This window comes from Carya illinoinensis, chromosome 7, assembly GCF_018687715.1.
Source record: "Carya illinoinensis cultivar Pawnee chromosome 7, C.illinoinensisPawnee_v1, whole genome shotgun sequence".
Lineage (NCBI taxonomy): Eukaryota > Viridiplantae > Streptophyta > Magnoliopsida > Fagales > Juglandaceae > Carya > Carya illinoinensis.
Window position 1 is genome coordinate 15,036,350 of NC_056758.1, and position 22,127 is coordinate 15,058,476.

Below are 22,127 nucleotides of genomic sequence, written 5' to 3' on the forward strand. Positions count from 1 at the left end.
CAAATTCTTGATAGAGTTCCAACATCTTGCTGATAAGGAGAAAGTACTAGGGGGTAGACCGTGGTTCTTTGATCGCAACATTCTGTCCCTTCAAGAAGTTGATGAAAAAATGCCCATGAACTCAGTTAGTTTTAACTTTGAACCCTTCTAGGTACAATTGCATGGGCTCCCCTTGGCTGCAATGACTGTGGAAGTTAGTACTCAGCTGGGTGCTTCCATTGGGAAGTAATCCGTGTAGATGCAGATTCAAATGGCTGGGCTTGGGGCAAATGTATGAGGGTGAGAGTGGCTGTGAACTTGAACAAACCATTACTGGGGGGGAAGTGGTTAAAGATGGAAAACCAGACACATTGGATTTCATGCAAGTATGAAAGGCTCCAAAATATATGCTTCACATGTGGAATCTTATCACATAAAGGTCAAAGTTGTAGCAAAGCTAAGGGGGCAAGTTCAGAGGAGGGAAAGCTAAGAGAGCAATTTGGTCCATGGATTAGAGCTCAGCCTATGAATTCCTCCATATTTGACTTCCATAAATATGGTGGCTCTGGGGAGTCTAACCACCAGAAGGGGTGGCACAAAGAAGAAGAGGAAGCCGCGGTTAATGCTGATACGAAAGGTGAAAAGGAATGCAACTTGGTGAGTCATCTCGAGCCATTCAAAGAGCCTCCTAAAAGGAAAACTACAGCTTTGTCCTCTAAGGTAGGGGAGGTTGGTGAGGAATTCACGGGACCTTGTTTAAGGATGGGACATTCAGACCTGGACAGACTTCGAACTTGGAAGGCCAGGGTGCAAAGGGAGAGGCTATGATCAATGTAGGATCTCAGGAAGATATTGAAATGGTGGCTACCTGAGGTGACATGTCCCATGTGGAAACAGAAAATCATAAGGCTTCTGAGGCAAGCCTGCAGGAGAGTATATGCACTATTGGCAAGGGCACCTTGGGAATATTTAGGAAGTCAGATGAGGTAGGCAAAAACTCTAGTAGGAGCACTGTAAAGAAAAGGGGGCCTACATGGAAAAGGAAAGCTAGGGAGGTGAGTCCTCGAGTGACTAGAGCAAGAGAGGCAAGTTCAAAAAAGAGGGGTACTAGTGATAGTAGCTATGAGGGGGTGGTGGGTCTGCCAAGGAAAAAATTAAGGTTGGCTGAACTCAGTGCAGGAGACATTTCCAGTTCCCAATTGGTGGAGGCTGCCTTACAGCCCCACCAAAGGCCATGATAGGCCTTAGCTGGAACTGTAGGGGGCTTGGGAACCCCCATACAATCAGAGAGCTTCAAATGTTGGTGAAAACTAAGTGGCCCAAGTTTATTTTCTTAATCAAAACTAAATGTGGTAGGAAAAAGGTTGAGGAGGTGAGGTCAAGGGTGGGTTTTGACTGTTCTATTGTGGTTGAAAGCAGGGGTTTGAGTGGAGGACTAGCTTTCATGTGGCATAGTGAGGATAATTTTATCCTTCAATCATACTCTCAGCATCATATATCTATGCTTCTGCAACTAGAACACAACAGTGAACAAGTTCTTTTAACTGGTTTTTATGGCTCGCCAGTAACAGCTCATAGGAAAGAAAGTTGGAAGCTTTTGAAATTTTTGAAACCAAGAGAGGGTCTAGCATGGCTATGCTTTGGAGATTTCAATGAGACATTGCACCTACATGAGAAGCAAGCGGGAGCTATGAGACCTTACCACCAGATGGAAGAGTTTAGAAGCAGTTTGGTAGAGTGTGGCTTGAGTGACATGGGGTTTGAAGGCAATAAATTCACGTGGTGTAACAATAGAGAGGCGCCTTTTTTCACCAAGGAAAGACTAGACCGTGCTTTGGGAAATTTGGAACTGACCTTGAGCTTCTCTGACTATTGCCTCTAGGTTCTTGCAGCACAATCTTCAGATCATAGCCCACTAGTAATGCATCTTAAGAAGGGAGGGAGAAGGTATGTCAGTAATGGGAGTGGTAAGGAGCGAATCTTCAGATATGAAGCTTCCTGGAAATTGCATGAAGAATGCAATGTAATTGTAGCAAATTGCTGGTCCTCTCAAGTGCAGCAAAGAGGATCACATATGTGGTGGTCTCAGCAATGCCTGGGCAAGTGTAAAGAAGACCTAGTGAAATGGAGCAATACCATCCTTAAACAACATAGGAAAATTATCCAATCGAAGCTGGCTCATTTGGCTATTTTGTAGGAAGGTAACACAGGAACAAATAATGGTATTATCAAGGAAGTTCAGCTGGAAATTGACAAGCTACTGGAAGAGGAAAATGTCAAATGGAAACAAAGGGCAAAGCAAGCTTGGCTCAAAGATGGAGATAGTAACTCTAAGTTCTTCCACAGATGTGCTAATCAGAGGAGGAAAACTAATGAGATCAATTGCTTGGTTAGAGAAGATGGTAGCCTGACCAGGGACTTAGAGGAAATCTCTGAGTGCTTTGGGAATTACTACCAATCCCTTTTCTCTTCAAGCAATCCTGTGGGAATTGGTGGGTGCATAGCCAGGCTTGACAAAAAAGTGGATGGGAACATGAACACCTTACTTGATGCAGAATTCTCGGTTAGTGACGTAAAAGAAGCTTTGTTTCAGATGAAACCCCTCGGTTCCCCTGGACCAGATGGATTCCCTGCTGAATTCTACCAAGCTCATTCGAACATTGTTGGTGAAAAAGTTACTCAAGCTGTTCTAGAAGTTCTCAATTCAGGGGGAGATATCAGTGGTATTAACAAAACTTTTATAGTACTCATTCCCAAGGTAAAAGGCCCTAAAACTGTTATGGAGTTCAAACCCATCTCGTTGTGTAATGTTTTATACAAAGTAGTATCAAAGGTAGTTTCCAATAGACTTAGGCCCCGTTTGGTTACACAGATGAGATGAGATGAGATGAGATGAGATGTTTTAAATAGTAATAAATAAAATATTGTTATAATATAATTTTTGAATATTAATTTTGTATTGGGATTTGAAAAAGTTAGATTGTTTATTATATTTTGTATTGGGATTTGAAAAAGGTGTAATGATGAGTTGAGATGAGATGAGATGAGATTTTTGGTTTTGGCTAAACAAACAAGGCCTTAAGATGATCCTCCCTCATATTGTCTCCCAAACACAAAGTGCCTTTGTTAGTGGGAGATTGATCCTTGATAATGTAATAGTGGCTTTTGAAACCATGCATTCTATGTCAATTAGAGGAGGGAGACAACAAAGTCATATGGTCATTAAGCTTGATATGAGCAAAGCATATGACAGGATTGAGTGGGGCTTCCTACATGCAGTTATGGTAAAGCTGGGATTTTCTGAGAAGTGGATTAGGTTGGTTATGGGCTGTGTATCAAGTGTGTCTTACTCTCTGCTCATTAATGGTTCCTCCCAAGGTTTTTTTAAACCCTCAAGAGGCATTAGACAGGGGGACCCCCTCTCCCCATACCTATTCCTGCTAGTGTCTGAAGTGCTTAGTAATCTCCTTAACCATGCTGAAAGGAACAAAAGAATTCATGGATTTCCTGTAGGCAAGGGCCAGATCAACATTAACCACTTGCTTTTTACAGATGATTGCTTGTTGTTTTGTAGAGTAAAAGCTGAGGAATGGGCCACTATTAACTCTCTACTCAGTATTTATGAAGGGGCCTCGGGTCAGAAGATCAACAAAGAAAAAACTTCAATCTACTTCAATGCAAACACTAGACCAGAAGCTAAAGACTACATATTGGGGATTGCTAGCACCAGAGCTACCACGTGCTATGAGAGGTATCTTGGTCTGCCTTCTCTGGTGGGTAGATCAAGGTACAAATCCTTCAAAAGTATTCTTGACAGAGTAAGAAGCAGAGTGAGCAACTGGAAGACAAAGCTCCTATCACAGGCAGGGAAAGAGATTCTCCTCAAACCAATCATCCAGGCTCTTCCAACGTATAGTATGGGAGTTTTCAAGCTCCCAAAGGTGATATTGAAGGAAATTAACAAGGTGATGAACCAGTTCTGGTGGGGCCAACAAGACAAGGGAAATAAAGTACATTGGGTCTCTTGGAGTCAAATGGGAAGATCAAAGTAATAAGGAGGGATGGGGTTCTGAGATTTTGAGAGTTTTAACACAGCACTCTTGGCTAAGCAAGCTTGGCGCATCATCCAGTTCCCTGCATCTCTAGCCTCCCAAGTACTCAAGGCAAAATACTTCAGGAACTCTAGCTTTCTTCATGCCAAATTGGGGGCTAGACCATCACTTATTTGGAGGAGTATTTGGTCCTCAAGGGATCTCATTGAGAAAGGATCTATGTTGAGAATTGGTAATGGAAAGGAGACCAAAATATGGAAGGATAGATGGTTACCTCAACCATCATCCTTTATGGTTCAGAGACACGGGCAAGACATTGTTGAGGAAGCTTTGGTAGCTGAACTAATAAATGAAGAAACCAAGCAGTGGGACAGAGAAAAGATCTTAAGGTTGCTTCGCCCTACAAATGCTGTAATTATTCAGAAGATTCATGTGAGCACGAGTGAGGCAAAGGATAGACTTATCTAGCTAGGCACTAAAGATGGTGGATTCACAGTTAAGAGTGCATATCATTTGCAAATGGAACTCACAACAGGTCAGAGGGGTCAATCACCAATTGGAGCACTTAATTTTAAAAACTGGACCTGTTTTTGGAAACTAAAGGTTCCCAATGCAGTTAAGGTTTTCCTGTGGAGATCTTGCTTAGAGTCATTGCCTACCATGTTAAATCTTTTCAAGAAGAAGATAGTGAGCTCTCGTTTATGCCCAGTTTGTTGCAGTTCTGATGAGACAGCAGGCCATATTTTGTGGAACTGTCCCTCAGCCATGGATGTATGGAGTTATGGACCAAAAAGACTCCAAAAGAGATCTGTGAGGGCAGAGAGTTTTGTCAAGATAATTAAGGGGTTAAAGGACCAATGTGATATACAAATGTTGGGGGCTTTTGCTTTGACAGCAAGGGATATCTGGTAGAGGAGAAACAAGTTTGTTTTTTAGGGATCCTTTCTACATCCTAGAGTTCTAGCAGGATCCATCCTAGAGTTCTAGCATAGAGGGCTGCTCTTCAACTTGAGGCCTTTAAAATTGCTCAAGTGGTTCCAATGTCAGCCTCCCGAATGCATACCAGCCAGGCATCAAGTTGGATCCCACCACCTGAGGGAGTTGTTAAGATAAAATGGGATGCAGCTTTGAGTGAAGCTCATGACAGGGTGGGGTTTGGTCTAATAGCTCGAGATCATATGGGTAGTGTGGTTGCTGTAAAGAAGGTAGCTAAGAGTGGCTGTGTTGCTCCATTGCTGGCAGAGGCAATTGGAGGACTTCAAGCTGCTATGTTTGCATCTGAGTTGAACCTGTCTTCAGTAATCTTGGAGGGTGATTCTCTACAGGTAGTCCAAGGTATTGGTCTTCACAAGGAGAGGTGGGATAGTGTAGGTTTGGTCATGTCAAACACTAGAAACCTTCTCACTAGATTCGTACATTTCAGTGTTTCTTTTGTTAAGAGGTGTGGCAATCAAAAAGCACATTGTTTAGCTAAGAAAGCCTTAGTTATTTCTAAGGATTCATCTACAAGGGTCGGTCAGCCTAATTGTAATATGTACTCTTCTTTGTCATTAAGTTGAATATACAAGCAACTTTCCTTTCAAAAAAAAAAAAAAAATTAAAGTAATAGGTAATTTTCTTAAGATACCTATATTGCAAGTAAACATGAGCAATCTATGGAAAATTAAATTATTTAATATTCATTAACCATATATAAAATTCTAGAATTTTAATATAGACCATTATTAATACAAAAGTACCAAGTTAGTAACTATTAGCATCATAAATATAATTATAATTAATTTTATTTAATGAGTTAGTAACATAATCCACATTAAAGAGCTCACTTAATTTATTTTTTATTAATTTAATTAATTTTTTGTACTAATTTATTTACCAAAAAAAGAAAATAGGAAAAAAAATATTTTTAGCTCATATGGACCAAATCAGACTGAAAGCTAATAGTCTGGTCTAGTCCTTAGGGGTAATCAGTCCAGTCGAAAAAAAAAGAGTGGACTGAAATTTTTGATTCATGATCCCCCTGGACCGAACTAATTCCACCCCTAGCTAGAATGCCGCTCATGGGTGCCGAAGGTGGTTCTCCCTAGTCTCCACCTCCCTTCCTCGCCCCAATGGCAACCAGTGTAGGGGGTAGGACTCCGAAGCTAGGGGAAACAAAGCCCCGTAGACCAACTTGGGCTTTGATTGAGCCTAGGCCGAGGCTATTAGTTGGGAGGCCAACAAGCTACATGCTTTTTTCTCTTTGATAAGGATTTACCCTTATTGCCTATTTACTGCTTCTTGTTTCCTCCTTTCTTGGTTTGTTCTTTACTTTGTTTATGTCCCTTTGTCTTGCCAGGGAATCAATTAGTTAGCCACCCTGATCATGATATAAGAGGGGGGACCTAAAGGAGGAAGTTTGGGTGTTGTGGTCTCTTACCACCTAGTCCGCATAAAGGTTCAGCAGGCGAACAAGGACCGTGATGAAGCCAAGGAGCCTTCTCCCATATGTATGTCAGAAAAGACAAGAAGAAGAAGAAGATTGTCAAGCTGCATCAGGAGATGGCCATCCTTCAAGGCGACCTAGCCAAGTTTGACCAATCTCGCAAGGAGTTTGGGGAATGTCTTCTTGAGGTCAAGCTCTTGGAGGAGGAGCATGACAACTTGCACGAGGCAATGGATCAACGAGAGGTGGAGCTAGAAGAACTCTGAGCATCGTGCCACCGCCTCCAAGCTGGCGAAGCAACATGACTTGGACATGTGGTCAAACAAGTGTTTGGAGAATACTTATATGGACCTCACGGAGATGTGGAAGTGCAAGTCCTCCCATCTCGAGGCCCAGGTTAAGGAGGTGAGAGACTTGGAGGCCAAGTTAGTTGCAGTTGGGGTTAATCTGCAGGCATAAGTGATTGAGCTGAAATATTGCATATATTATACATTTAGAACCAATATATTTTATTTATTTTATTACATTATTATTAGTTTTATATTAAAAAATGTTAAAATTAATAAATCCAAGTTGTGATTTAAGTTGGTTAATAGAATGATTTTTTGCTTAATTTTATAACTTGTTATTTAATTGGATAATGTTCATTCATATGCACAACACAATTTTGATATTCTATTCTTCATTTTTTTACTTCTTTATTTTATTTTATTTTTCGTATTTCCATTTTTTTTTTTAGGTTTAAGGAATACAAAAATTAGAAATGAGAAACGTCAAAAAGTCAAAAAGGCATACGGATTATTCTCAAAGGATGCTTTTTGGCTTCGTATGAGATAAACTTGCTTTATATGGGACCCATGTTGTTAGTCTTGTGGCATTTGGACTTCAAGAGGGGCACGACACACTACTTTTTTTTGGGAATTCATTTGCATTTTGACCTGGACGGATTTAACTGGACTTTGACCTGGGGCAACATTTTATTCTATTATATCATTCACGCCGCAGGAGAGAGTGAGGGGCTTCTGCTCGTATTGAGCCAGCGCTGCAAGCATATATACACTTTTATTTTCTCTACGCCACACACATATATTTTTGGAAACATATATATTTTCTAGGCGCCGCACACTGGTATTTTTCCTTGGGGCATTTTCACGCCAAAGACATATATTTCTTTGGAAAATTCAGCACCACATGGACACGGGGACAAAGGTGTTTGGTCTACACTACAACGCCGTTGAAGAGCTTCTTGAGGGGTCCAATTGCTGCTACAGTCCAGCCACCTTCATTGCTTTCAATCTCCATCTCCACTCATTTGGTTTGCTGTACATACCACCACTTTTATTTGTGAAACTTTTTACCATTTTATACGAGTTTGGATTTAAACAATTTTCCTCGAAGAGACGATCTATAAATTTTATTCCTAATTAATACATGACATCCTCCTGCACTTGGGATAGCTTTTGTGCTACTCTTTTTGAGTGAGTCAAGTTTTTCGGCGTCGTTTCCATGGATAGTTGTCTAACTTAAATTTAAACTCGTTATTTTTTATTATTTGTTTTCTCACTATCTTATCTCTGATTACACATTTTATTTGCCATCTACCACTCAGTCGCTTGAACCTTTTTATGCTATTTAGACTGATGTTTCATCTCATGGGTAAGAGACAGTTCAAACAGGTTGCTTAGAGTTACATCAAGCATTGAGAGTGATATACACAGCTCAGAGATAAATAGCTCCTCTGTCTTTTTATGAGCGAGGATATTGAAATTGAACAAATCATGGCAGCACCTGCACCACGCACTCTTAAGGATTATTTGCAACCCACTCTCATCACTACATCTTCGTGCATTGTTTTACCCGATTATGCACCTAATTTTTCTATTAAGTATGGTATGATGTCAGTGATAGCTCAGTTCCACGAGATGGATTATGAGAGTCCTTACCAACACTTGACTGATTTTGAGTTGGCTTGCACTACTTTTATTACTAGGGCCATTACTGATGAATTTATTAGACTTCGTTTATTTCCTTTCTCTTTAAAGGATAAAGTGAGGAGTTGGTTTAATTCTTTGAGGCCTAATTCTAGTTGGTTGGATATTCAGCATGAATTCTTACAAAAAAAAAATTCCTTTGCAGATAACTCAGTTTTTGCAAGAGAAAATCAGTCAATTCAATCAAAAACCTGATAAGACTTTTTAGGCAGTTGGGAAAAATTTTAAGATTTGGTAAACATCTGTCCACATCATGGTTTCGAATCTTGGAGTTTGTGAGCTATTTTTATATTGATCTCACTCCAGAATTCAAGCAGTTTGTTCGGACAATGTGCAATGGGGAATTCTTTAGCAAGGAACCTGATGAAGCACTAATTTTTTTTTTTATCTTGTTGAGAGTGCGCAACAATGGAACACTTGGACTGATCGAGTGTCGTTTACAGCACAGCCACTAAGGGCTATTTCTGGTAGAGGCAGATATGAGCTTAAAGAGGACACTAATGTTCAAGCCCGAATAGTTGTATTAACTAGAAGACTAGAGGTCATCGAAATGAAAAAAGTGAAGGCTATGAAAATAGTAGAGGCATGCTCTATATGTGTTGATTATGCCAAGACTGCCAGATTATGCCAGTATTTCAATAAAGTGGGTCTGAGTAGATGCAATTAGCTAATTGGGTTAACAGAGCACAGAATCAACCTTTTTCCAACACATATAATTTGGGGCGGAGGAATCACCCATATTTCTCGTGGAGAAATGATCGGCCTGGCCGGTCTCCACCATCTTCGCAGCAGCCATTTCATCAGGGTGCTTCTCAACACCAGTATCAGTCATATCAAAGTTCTCAGAGCTATCATTTTATAGCCCCTCCTGGATTTCAGCTTCATGTAGCTACACACTTTCCAGCCTCAATCATCTACAAAGAAGTCTCTACACGACAGTATGGCACAGATGGCCAATACACTTTAGCAATTCATGCAGATTCAGGCCACCACAAACAATCAGAACACCCAACCCATAAGTGAGTTGTGGGCACTATTAGTAAGATGAGCATGACATTGAGCACTCCAGAGAAAGGGAAATTTCCAGCACAGCCTCAGCCTAATCCTCAAGTATACAGACAATAACAACAGCAAGTGCATAATGTCTCAAGGGACGTTATTGAGACTGTGAAAGTCGTTCTTACTTTGAGAAGTGGGAAGGAAGTTCCTTAACCTAAGATGACCATGGATAGACAAGTAGTTGGTTCTAAACCTGAAGATGTAATAGAGAGTGATGAACTTGAGAAAGAACCAGCGAAAGTGAGGCTAGAGTCGAAGAAGCCTGTGAGTGGAGAGGCCAAAACTAGTAGGGGGTACCAACCTATGGTTACCTATCCTCAAAAATTGACAACTGGCCAAAAGAACAAATATCACATTGAGATTCAAGAGATTTTCAAGCAAGTAAAGATTAATATTTCACTCTTGGATGCCATACAACAAGTGTCTTCGTATGCAAATTTTTTGCAAGACTTGTGTATAGTGAAGAGGAAGCTGAATGTGAAGATGAAAGCATTCCTAACAAAACAAGTTAGTGGACTGATATTGAGTGGGACTCCTCATAAGTTGGGAGATCCTGGCTCTCCCCACATTTCCATTATGATTGGTGAGTCATGCATTGGGACAGCTCTACTTGATTTGGGGAGTAGTGTGAACTTGCTACCATTCTTAGTGTATGAGCAGTTGGGATTGGGTGAGTTGAAAAAGACTTCCATCATGCTACAGTTGGCTAATAGATCAGTTAAAGCACCGAGGGATATGGTTGAAGATGTGCTTGTCCAGGTGGACAAATTTTATTATCTAGTGGATTTTGTAGTTCTTGACATGTAGCAGCCAGTCTCTACTATTCACCATGCGCTTGTCATCCTTGGATGCTCATTCCTTGCTATTTCGAATGCACTTATCAATTGTTAAAGTGGAGTACTGAAGCTCACTTTCGAGAATATGATATTGGAGATGAATGTGTTTAACACTTGTAAGATGCCTAGTGGATGCGACGATTCAGATGTGCATGATGTTGATATGGTGTATGATTTTGATGTTTCAGAGTTGTTATCAGTATTTGATTCAGAGAGTGCATCTGAGAGTGGCTTTTCTGAGTAGTTTGAGGCTCTTGTTGAGACAATGCCTACGTCATTAGAGTTGACAGAACCAGATGGGCAGTTGACAGAGACAACTGAGTCTCTTTAGTTATCAAATGTGAGTTACAAGAGTAATTGGCGTAGGCCAGTCTTTGAAGATCTTGATTTACCAGGAGCCATGAAGTCATCAAAAGAAGAAATCCCAATACTAGATTTGAAGCCACTACTCGAAAACTTGAAGTATATTTTTCTGGGCCCAGTTGAGGATACATTTTTAGTGGTAATTTCTTCTCAACTTACTTCGAAGTAGGAACTAGAATTATTAACAGTGCTGAGACATCATCGAGGAGCGATAGGCTGGACTATTGCAGACTTTAAAGGCATTGACCCTTTAATTTGTACCCACAACATTTTTCTGGAAAGAGATGCGAGACTAGTTTGTAATGCACAGCGATGGTTGAATCCTACCATGAAGGAGGTGGTGAAAAATGAAGTGTTGAAATTACTAGTTGTAGGCATCATCTATCCTATCTCTGACAGCAAGTGGGTAAGTTCGACACAGGTAGTACAAAAAAAAATCTGGTTTCACAGTTATTAAAAATGCTAATGGTGAGTTGATCCGGACTAGGAAGGTAACGGACTGGAGAATGTGTATTGACTACAGAAAGTTGAATTCGGTCAGTCGAAAAGATCACTTCCTATTACCTTTCCTAGATCAGATTTTAGAAAAAGTAGCCGGTAATGCTTTTTATTGTTTCTTGGATGGCTTTTCTGGTTATTATCAAATTTACATAGTACTAGAGGATCAAAAGAAGACCACCTTCATTTGCCCATTTCGTACTTTTGCTTTTAGAAGAATGCCATTTGGTTTATGTAATGCACCTGCTACTTTTCAGCGCTGTATGATGAGCATTTTTTCTGATATGCTTAATTACATGTGTTTGGTAAATATTTTGATGTCTGTTTAAAAAATCTTGCTTCTATGTTGAAAAAATGTGAGGAGAAGAATTTATTGCTAAATTGGGAGAAATGTCAATTTATGGTCACTAGTGGTTTGGTACATAGACATTTAGTTTCTGAATGTGGCATAGAGGTTGATAGGGCCAAGATAGAATTAATATCTCAACTACCTATTCCTAAGACAGTGAAGGATATTCGTTCTTTTCTTGGTCACGCTGGCTTGTATCGGTGTTTCATTCAAGACTTTAGTAGTATTCCAAAACCATTTTGTACTTTATTGCAAAATGATACTACTTTTGTTTGGACTGATGAGTGCCAGCATGCTTTTGAGACCCTGAAGGAACACTTAACAGTTGCACCTATTCAGCAAACTCCTCGATGGGACTTGCCGTTTGAGATTATGACCGACACTAGTGATTTCGCTCTTGGTGCTGTTCTTAGCCAAAGAGTGGATAATAAGGCTTTGGTCATTTATTATGCAAGTCGTACTTTGAATGATGCACAGAAAAATTACACCACCACCGAGAAAGGGTTATTAGTTGTTGTGTTTGCCTTAGATAAATTTTGTTCTTACATTATTGGGTCTTATGTTATCATTTTTACTGACCATTCTGCTCTTAAGTATTTTTTGGCAAAGAAGGATGCAAAACACAGGTTGATTTGTTGGATTCTTTTGCTCTAAGAATTTGACATCACTATTCGAGATAAGAAGGGAGTTGAGAATGTGCTAGCTGATCATCTATCACGACTACAGCTACCTGATGTATCTTCATCCATTCCTCCCTTGAATGAAAATTTTCCTGATGAGCATCTTTTTGCAGTGTCGCGCACTCCATGGTTCATGGACATTGTGAATTACCTTGTCACTGACCCGATGCCAGAGCATTGGACAACTCAGAACAAGCATAAGTTCCTTGCAGAGGTACAATTTTATTACTTCAACGCTCCTTATCTTTTTATGTACTGTGCTGATCAGTTGGTGCATCGATGTATTCCTGATGATGAGTTTACCTCTGTTTTTCACTTTTGCCTTACTGGGGCATATAGAGTCCATTTTGCAACTAAGAAAACTGTTACCAAAATTTCCAAAGTGGACTCCACTGGCCTACTATTTTTAAAGATGTGGAGTCTTTTTACAAGGCATGTAAGCCTTGTCAGAAACTTGGAAAATCACAGCACGTAACACGATGCCCATTTCCCCTATTCTTACTGACTCACTCAAAAATGAGTAGCACTAATGCTATCCCAAGTGCAGGAGGATGTCGTGTAATAATTAGGAATAAATTCCTAGATCGTCTCCTCAGGAAAAGTTGCTTAAAATTAAACTCGTTGAAAAATTGTGAAAAACTTCATAAAGAGAAAATAAAATGATGGTATATGCAATGGATGGAAAAGGGTACTAGTCATGGACTAGATTCATATCTTTTGAATTTTTTGTTTGTTGGATTGGAATGTAAAGGACTAATAAATTAAACTCAGAAATTAATAAAACTAAATTAAGCATTAAACTAAATTAGAAAGTAATTGACAAAACATGAACGGAAAATTTAAAATACCCAAAACCAAGATTTTAGAATTCATCTTTGTAATTAAATCATGAATTCTCAAAATAACACATAACAGTTGTAATCACTATTAAATGAAAACTTAAAGAAGTAAGAAAAATAAATAACACGAAATAAGTAAACAGAAACTCAAAAGTATTCTATAAACTTTAAACTGAAGTTAAATAAAATAGGGAACGAAAAGTCTAAACGAAAACGTCCTTTCACGATTCAATTGAAATTCGAAACGAAAAGGAACAATTTCTCATATATGATGTTTCAGAAAAATTAAAAACAAAAACAAAAGCTTAAAACCAAACCTTTCTTGCAATAAATTAAGGCAACAGAATTAATTAGAACTTCTAAAACAATTCTTTATGAAACAAAATAGCACACTTGATTAAAAACTTCTAAAACAATTTCTTTTATTTTATGAAACAAACTAGTAATGAAACAAACTAGTAACTTAATGGAAATTAAGGTATTATACTTAATGAAATACAATTCTAGAACAAATATTAATACACAAAAAAAAAAATACTAAAACAACAAAGCTTTGAAACTAAAAGGAGAAACAAAATTTCTTAAAACAAAAAGGAGCTAATTCTTTCAAGTACTTAGCAGAAAATTGTGTGTGTTAACAAGTGTTTTTCTAAGATTGAGTTGTCCTCCCTTCTTCTTCTAAAGCTTCGGTGTGCACCTCATTTTATAGCCAAACTCTTGCCTAACTCTTGCCAAACTCTTGCCTAACTCTTGCCAAACTCTTGCCAAACTCTTGCCTAACTCTTGCCTAACTCTTGCACGATTTCTTCATTTTGTTTCTTCAATTTGTTATTTCAATTTCAGCACATGTTCCTTCATTCACCTACTGCTTTGACCGGTCCAAACTAATTCAATTCATTCCCCCAACTACAATTCACTCTAGCCGACTTCTCTTCAAGATTCAAGCACGGCATCTCTTCAATTTGTCACATGTTTTCTTTCTTTCTTCCTTCATTTCGGTTCTTGTTTAATTCAATGGAAAGGAAGCAGCCTTTTATGAATTTTTCAATGTTAAATTTGGTGGAGAGCAGCAGCCTTTTTCTTCCTATAGTTTCGGATTCACTTGAGCTACTCCTTGTTGGATTTGATTAAACTGGTCTCTTGAAGCTCTAAGCCTATATTCATCACCATATACGCTTGGATCCATGATATCTTCATTAAATCACCTTTTTGTTGTAGAACAAAGGCCTGGAATAGGCATTGCATGAACAAATGGAAATGAAAAGTAGAGAATCAATAGAAGAGAAAGACATAACCAAACATGCAAGATAAACAAAATATACATATATTTGAAGTATGTGAACTCATAACTCATGCACAAAGAGCAAAAATATGTGTCCAATGAACTGTGATAACGAAAATGAAGACATGTGAAGCCATTCCAATATCGACCTAGTTCAGTTTATTTTGTTTCTCAATTCTAGAGGAACAGATCAGAATGCACAGTAATCAATAGTTGGTAGAATTCAAGCAGAAATTCATGCTTTTAATCAATTAAAATTACAACTTTGATTTATTCATTTTAACCATTTTTCTATTTAAAACCAATAATAATGTCATGATGAATTTAAAATACATTGGTTTTAAATAGTAAAAATGTGCAATATTTCAGCTCAATCACACCCCCCAACTAGCATTTTGCTAATCCTTGAGCAAAATAGTGAAAATTAATTGAGATGAATATTGTATAAAGCTCGAAATTCAAACAAAAACAATCAAACATAATTCTGAATTCTTACAAAATAATTGATTCGTGACTACTCAACACCATAAGTCGTATCCACAAGGAAAGTCTCAGTAATTGTTCACATAGAATTGGGGCAAATGTCTTAGAACTCAGATATGTGTGTGTGGCTAAACCTCTGTATGTTCCTCACTAATAAACATGATTTATCATAGGATTTTTCAACTTTAAGATTAATCATTATTGATTCTAACTACCTCAAAGCCTAAGGGACTAGCAGTTTTCACGCCAACTCTGTTTAAAGGTTGATCATTCAACCCCCAAAGTTTTGGGTAACTGTTTCTAGCCCTTTATTTAGGAAAACTTACACGATTTTTTTTCGTTTTCTTTTTTTCTTTTTCTTTTTTCGTTTTCTTTTCTTTTCTTCTTCTTTTATATATATATATATATATATATAAGGCTCGGTAGTCCTGCAGTTTACTTCTCCTGTTTTAAATCAATGAACATTAATGAGGAACACTACAAGTGTAAGCATGTGCAAAATGTTCTTTCAAAACTTACCCTTCATTCTATATAAATTATACTAATTCTCATTTTTGTAAATATCGCATCCCGGTGTTTCAAGTCACTCCTCAACAAAATATGAGGCATCATAAGTCATGTTCTATGCTTAAGGTTGAAAATAAATCTTCACAAAATAATTCCGCTCAACTATTCCACCAAGATACACAAATCTAACAAACATGCCAGAAGTGTGTGTTAATCGTTTATGTTTCAATGCACCTCACAAATTTTATTTTATTTTATTTTATTTTTTTATTTTTTTATTTTTTATTTATTTATTTATTTATTATTTTTTTTAATCGTTTAACACATTTTTAACAGAAAACCCTCCCCCCAACTAAATGTGACATTGTCCTCAATGTTCAGCAATTGAATATTCGATGATGTATGTTATACAGACATGAATTGGAGCAAGATAAACACTGTAGAACATATATTGAGACGAAAATGATTAAACAGAGAGGAAAAATTCACCTGAGATATTTGAGAGTACACAAGGAGTAGATTTCTGTCAAAGTTAAAAATACAAAAAGCAAAAGAAAGAAAAACAAAACAAACAATGCAAAACAAGCAAGAAAGTAAAAGAAATTTCTTTTTTTTTTTTAATTTTTATTTTTTTTTTACTTTTACATAAACTTGAGGTTTTTAGCCTCATGTTTGAGACGCTCATGCTCTTCATACAACATCAGGTCATCCTTATCCATGGGAACTAGCAAGCGGAATGAAGAATCTAAAAGAGATTTCAACTGTTTATTTTTCTGCCGAATGATTCCTTCCCTTATGTGAGACTCTTGAACAATTCGTTGAAGTACAACAATTTGTTCTTTAAGCCTTTCAACCTCATGGTTTTTGGCTTGTATCCGCTGGGAAAAAGCAACAATGGAGGATGAGTAGCGAGTCCCAAGACTCACCAGGTCGTAGATAGCATCTGAGTCTGACTTATTAGCCATACTAGTATTCTCTTGTTGCAACATGGCACCAATGGTAGCTGCAGAAAGGACAGGAGGTTGAGATGCGAAATGCCTCATGGATTGATCTAGAGAAATGCTTGAGGAATGAGCCATTGACAAAAGAATAGAAGGCTTAAAACGAGAATGTTGAAAGAATGCAGATGAGTTTATAGAGATGAGAAGAAAACTTGATGCGGATTTGATGAAGTTCAGGACTGATTTTATAGAGATAGCACAAAGAACCAGACGAGCTATCATCCAAGTCAAAGAGTAATGTGATTTCGGTGAAATGACATTTCTTAGAAACTCGGAGCCTTCAATCTCGTTTGTCAACAACATCAGGCGATTTTTTTCAAATCTCCAACTACACTTGTCAGGTCACGGACGGATCCAATTATTTTTTCAACTTTCAAATCTCCAGCCACACTTGTCAGGTCACAGACGGATCCAATTATTTTTTCAACTATCTACAGTGTCTACTAACGCACCGTTTTCTTCAGTCCACACCCTCCAACTAGTGAGAGACATAGTCCTCAATGAATCGAAAGAAAACAAAGTGCACAGAACTAAGCAAGCAAAACAAACAATCAACATGAAATATAAAACCAAAGCAAACGAACAAATAAAAATGAAGCAAGTAAAGAAAACTGTAAAGAAAGAAAAACAAATCAAAACACTTCCCTGGGATTTACAATGTACGGCCCACTCCATCGGGATTTGCAAAATTTTTGAAACTGTTTTCTTTGCTCGGAGAGAAATTGACGTTTATTTTGGGTGGACCATTCAGAAGGTATTCGCTCAGTCTCTTGAAATGGTAAAGAAGAATCTGCAAAACAATCAAAAAATTCAAAGTCATCTTCATTATCAGAGAAAGGAGAATTTGAGCAAATAAACTTTGTTGGTGTCAAACTCTCCACAGCATTCAAACCACTTATGTCATCAAAATTTGCTAGCATCTTGCAAGCGTTGAAAACGTTCAACTCAAGTGCCATGTTCCCAAAGGTAAGTTTCACAACTCCACTTCTGCAATTGATCAAAGCATTTGATGTAGCTAGAAATGGTCTTCCTAGGATGACGGGAGCTTGGTAAATAGTGGAGACCGGTTGCTGCATGTTAAGAACCACAAAATCTACTGGGTAGTAGAATTTGTCCACCTGGACCAACACGTCCTCTACAATACCCTTCGGTACCTTAACTGATCTGTCAGCCAGCTGTAGCATGATGGAGGTCTTTTTCAGCTCACCCAATCCCAACTGCTCATATACTGAAAACGGTAGCAAGTTCACACTACTCCCCAAATCAAGTAAAGCTCTCCCAATTCGTGATTCACCAATCATAATGGAGATGTTGGGAGAGCCGGGATCTCCAAACTTCTGAGGAGTCTCGCTTAATATTAATGCACTAACTTGCTCCGTTAGGAAAGCTTTCTTCTTCACATTCAGCTTCCGCTTCACCGTGCACAAGTCCTTCAAAAATTTTGCATATGAAGGCACTTGTTGTATGGCATCCAAGAGTGGAATATTGATTTTCACTTGCTTGAAAATCTCTTGAATATCCGTGTGATACTTATTCTTTTTGCCAGCTGCCAATCTCTGAGGATAGGGTACCATAGGTTGGTATCCCTTACTAGTTTCAACATCTGCACTCACAGGCTTCTTCTGTTCTGGTCTCGCTACCTCTGGTTCTTTTTCAGCTTCATCCGTCTCTGCTGCATCTTTAGGGGTAGGAGCAATTACCTCTGTGTCTATGGTCATCTCACGTTGGGGAACTTCCTTCCCACTTCTCAAAGTAAGAACAGCTTTTGCTGTCTCAACAACGTCTCCTGAGACATTATGCACTTGATGTTGTTGTTGTCTGTATACTTGAGGATTAGGCTGAGGCTGTGCAGGAAATTTCCCTTTCTCTAGGGTGCTCAAGGTTGTGCTCATCTTATTAACAGTGCCACGCAACTCATTTATGGCCTGAGTATTTTGATTATTTGTGGTGGCCTGAATGAATTGCTGAAGTGTAATGGCCATCTGTGCCATACTGTCATCTAGAGTCTTCTTGGCTGATGATAAAAGCTGAGGACTTTGTGCAGCTACATGAGGCTGAAATCCAGGAGGAGCTACATAAGGATAGCTCTAAGGATTCTGATATGGCGGATACTGGTGCTGAGGAGCACCTTGATTAAATGGCTGTTGCTGAGGTGGTGGGGACCGACCAGGCTGATCATTTCTCCATGAGAAATTTGGGTGATTTCTCCACCCCAGATTATATGTGTTGGAGAAAGGCTGATTCTATGCTTGATTGACCCAGTTGGTTGATTGTATTGGCTCAGACCCACCTTCTTGAAATACTGGCATAACATGATACGTCAATCTAATATGGTAGAGACGAGTGGTTGATGTAAATGAGATGAGTCACCAGAGATAATATGGTAAAGAAAAATAAAATAAAATAACAAGTTTAAATTTAAGTTCAACAACTTATCCCCGGCAACGGCGCCAAAAACTTGACTCACTCAAAAATGCGTAGCACTAATGCTATCCCAAGTGCAGGAGGATGTCGTGTAATAATTAGGAATAAATTCCTAGATCGTCTCCTCAGTGAAAGTTGCTTAAAATTAAACTCGTTGAAAAATTGTGAAAAACTTCACAAAGAGAAAATAAAATGATGGTATATGCAATGGATGGAAAAGGGTACTAGTCATGGACTAGATTCATATCTTTTGAATTTTTTGTTTGTTGGATTGGAATGTAAAGGACTAATAAATTAAACTCAGAAATTAATAAAACTAAATTAAGCATTAAACTAAATTAGAAAGTAATTGACAAAACATGAACGGAAAATTTAAAATACCCAAAACCAAGATTTTAGAATTCATCTTTGTAATTAAATCACGAATTCTCAAAATAACACATAACAGTTGTAATCACTATTAAATGAAAACTTAAAGAAGTAAGAAAAATAAATAACACGAAATAAGTAAACAGAAACTCAAAAGTATTCTATAAACTTTAAACTGAAGTTAAATAAAATAGGGAACGAAAAGTCTAAACGAAAACGTCCTTTCACGATTCAATTGAAATTTGAAACGAAAAGGAACAATTTCTCATATATGATGTTTCAGAAAAATTAAAAACAAAAACAAAAGCTTAAAACCAAACCTTTCTTGCAATAAATTAAGGTAACACAATTAATTAGAACTTCTAAAACAATTCTTTATGAAACAAAATAGCACACTTGATTAAAAACTTCTAAAACAATTTCTTTTATTTTATGAAACAAACTAGTAATGAAACAAACTAGTAACTTAATGGAAATTAAGGTATTATACTTAATGAAATACAATTCTAGAACAAATATTAATACACAAAAAAAAAATACTAAAACAACAAAGCTTTGAAACTAAAAGGAGAAACAAAATTTCTTAAAACAAAAATGAGCTAATTCTTTCAAGTACATAGCAGAAAATTGTGTGTGTTGACAAGTGTTTTTCTAAGATTGAGTTGTCCTCCCTTCTTCTTCTAAAGCTTCGGTGTGCACCTCATTTTATAGCCAAACATCTTGCCTAACTCTTGCCTAACTCTTGCCTAACTCTTGCCAAACTCTTGCCTAACTCTTGCCTAACTCTTAACTAACTCTTGCACGGTTTCTTCATTTTGTTTCTTCAATTTGTTATTTCAATTTCAGCACATGTTCCTTCATTCACCTGCTGCTTTGACTGGTCCAAACTAATTCAATTCATTCCCCCAACTACAATTCACTCTAGCCGACTTCTCTTCAAGATTCAAGCACGGCATCTCTTCAATTTGTCACATGTTTTCTTTCTTTCTTCCTTCATTTCGGTTCTTGTTTAATTCAATGGAAAGGAAGCAGCTTTTTATGACTTTTTCAATGTTAAATTTGGTGGAGAGCAGCAGCCTTTTTCTTCATATAGTTTCGGATTCACTTGAGCTACTCGTTGGATTTGATTAAACTAGTCTCTTGAAGCTCTAAGCCTATATTCATCACCATATACGCTTGGATCCATGATATCTTCATTAAATCATCTTTTTGTTGTAGAACAAAGGCCTGGAATAGGCATTGCATGAACAAATGGAAATGAAAAGTAGAGAATCAATAGAAGAGAAAGACATAACCAAACATGCAAGATAAACAAAATATACATATATTTGAAGTATGTGAACTCATAACTCATGCACAAAGAGCAAAAATATGTGTCCAATGAACTGTGATAACGAAAATGAAGACATGTGAAGCCATTCCAATATCGACCTAGTTCAGTTTATTTTGTTTCTCAATTCTAGAGGAACATATCAGAATGCACAGTAATCAATAGTTGGTAGAATTCAAGCAGAAATTCATGGTTTTAATCAATTAAAATTACAACTTTGATTTATTCATTTTAACCATTTTTCTATTTAAAACCAATAATAATGTCATGATGAATTTAAAATACATTGGTTTTAAATAGTAAAAATGTGCAATATTTCAGCTCAATCACTTACACTTGAGATATTTGATTGTTGGGGGATTGATTTTATGGGACCATTCCCAAATTCATTTGGAAATTCTTATATTTTAGTTGCTTTTGATTATGTTTCAAAATTGGTAGAGGCCATACCTTATAGAGCAAATGATCATAAGGTTATCATCCGTTTGTTGAAAGAATTATTTGCACGTTTCGGCATGCCCAAGGTGATTATTAGTGATGGAGGTTCACATTTTTGTAATAAACATTTTCAAAAACTTATGCAGAAATATGGAGTAACCCACAAAGTCTCTACTCCATATCACCCCTAGACTAATGGTCAAGCTAAGTTGGCCAATAGAGAGATCAAACTTATTCTTGAAAAAATAGTCCGTCCCACTCGGAAGGACTGGTATGAAAAATTGTTTGATGCTCTCTGGGCTTATAGGACTGCATTCAAAACTAACTTAGTGATGTCACCTTATACATCGGTTTATGGTCGAGCTTGTCATTTACTTGTTGAGATTCAGTATCATGCTTTATGGGCTATTAAGCAAATTAACTTTTCACTTGATGCTGCCAAAGGTTTAAGAAAGCTACAGATTTCAGAGCTTGATGAAGTAAGAAGGGAGGCCTACGACAATTCTCACTTGGCAAAGGAGCGAATGAAGGCCTTGCATGACAAATATCCTGTCCCTGATCAGAAAGTGCTCATCTATAATTCTAGACTAAATCTTTTTCCCAAAAAGCTAAAATCCAGATGGAGTGGTTCATACATTGTTAAGGAGGTTCATCCTCACGGGGAGGTAGATATTGTCAATCCAAAAAATGGCAATAACTTTATTGTCAATGGACAACGTCTAAAGCCGTTTATGACTGCTTTTGATCCAAATGAAGAGATCTTACTTGTGTAAGACCCCTGAGAAGTTTTTGTATTCTGATTTTGATTTATTTATTTCTTTCTTCCTTGTACAACTTTCTTTAATTTCATTTTATCTTTTATTTATATTTTTTGTTTTGCTTTCATTTTATATCATATGATTGGTTGTTCGTGTTGCTTACTTATCCTTGTGCACTTTATTTTCTTTCATTCGATTCATTGAGGACCATGTCTCTCACTAGTTGGGAGGTAGTGTGTGTGCACATATTTAAAAAAAAAATGCATTAATGTGATGTGCATTGATACGTATATGATTGACACACTTTATTTCTAGTATTTTGTGAAATTTGAGCACTTTGATGGAGTGGTTGAGCAAAATTATTTTATGATTATTTTCAAGCCTTAGAGCATAATTTATTATGCATCATATTTGTTGATATATGGTTTGAAACACCGGGCTGCTATACTTATTGAGATAAGACT

The 22,127-nt window shown here is 37.5% G+C and overlaps 2 protein-coding genes across 2 annotated transcripts; both read left to right on the plus strand.

Annotated features, from left to right (window-relative positions):
• Positions 1 to 857: 857 nt before the first annotated feature.
• LOC122316195 lies at positions 858 to 4,943 on the plus strand. The gene is made up of 7 exons (XM_043132729.1): positions 858 to 1,034; positions 1,469 to 1,711; positions 1,862 to 2,002; positions 2,177 to 2,702; positions 3,139 to 3,989; positions 4,089 to 4,463; positions 4,635 to 4,943. Exons 1-7 carry the CDS (start codon positions 858 to 860, stop codon positions 4,941 to 4,943), a joined length of 2,622 nt encoding a protein of 873 aa, XP_042988663.1.
• A 6,660-nt stretch (positions 4,944 to 11,603) lies between these two features.
• Positions 11,604 to 21,678, plus strand: LOC122316196. Its single transcript, XM_043132730.1, has 3 exons — positions 11,604 to 12,009; positions 12,208 to 12,664; positions 21,213 to 21,678. The coding sequence occupies exons 1-3, from the start codon at positions 11,604 to 11,606 to the stop codon at positions 21,676 to 21,678; spliced, it is 1,329 nt and encodes a 442-aa protein (XP_042988664.1).
• The last annotated feature ends 449 nt before the right edge of the window (positions 21,679 to 22,127 follow it).

Coding starts and splice junctions, on each gene's coding strand:
- LOC122316196 (XM_043132730.1), top strand. CDS start 11,604: ATGGTCACTAGTGGTTTGGTACATAGACATTTAGTTTCTGAATGTGGC. Junction 12,010..12,207: donor GGTCATTTATTATGCAAGTC/GTACTTTGAATG, acceptor TTTTGCTCTAAG/AATTTGACATCACTATTCGA. Junction 12,665..21,212: donor ATGTGGAGTCTTTTTACAAG/GCATGTAAGCCT, acceptor CTGGGCTTATAG/GACTGCATTCAAAACTAACT.
- LOC122316195 (XM_043132729.1), top strand. CDS start 858: ATGTCCCATGTGGAAACAGAAAATCATAAGGCTTCTGAGGCAAGCCTG. Junction 2,703..3,138: donor TTCAGGGGGAGATATCAGTG/GTATTAACAAAA, acceptor ATAATGTAATAG/TGGCTTTTGAAACCATGCAT. Junction 4,464..4,634: donor TAATTATTCAGAAGATTCAT/GTGAGCACGAGT, acceptor TGGAAACTAAAG/GTTCCCAATGCAGTTAAGGT.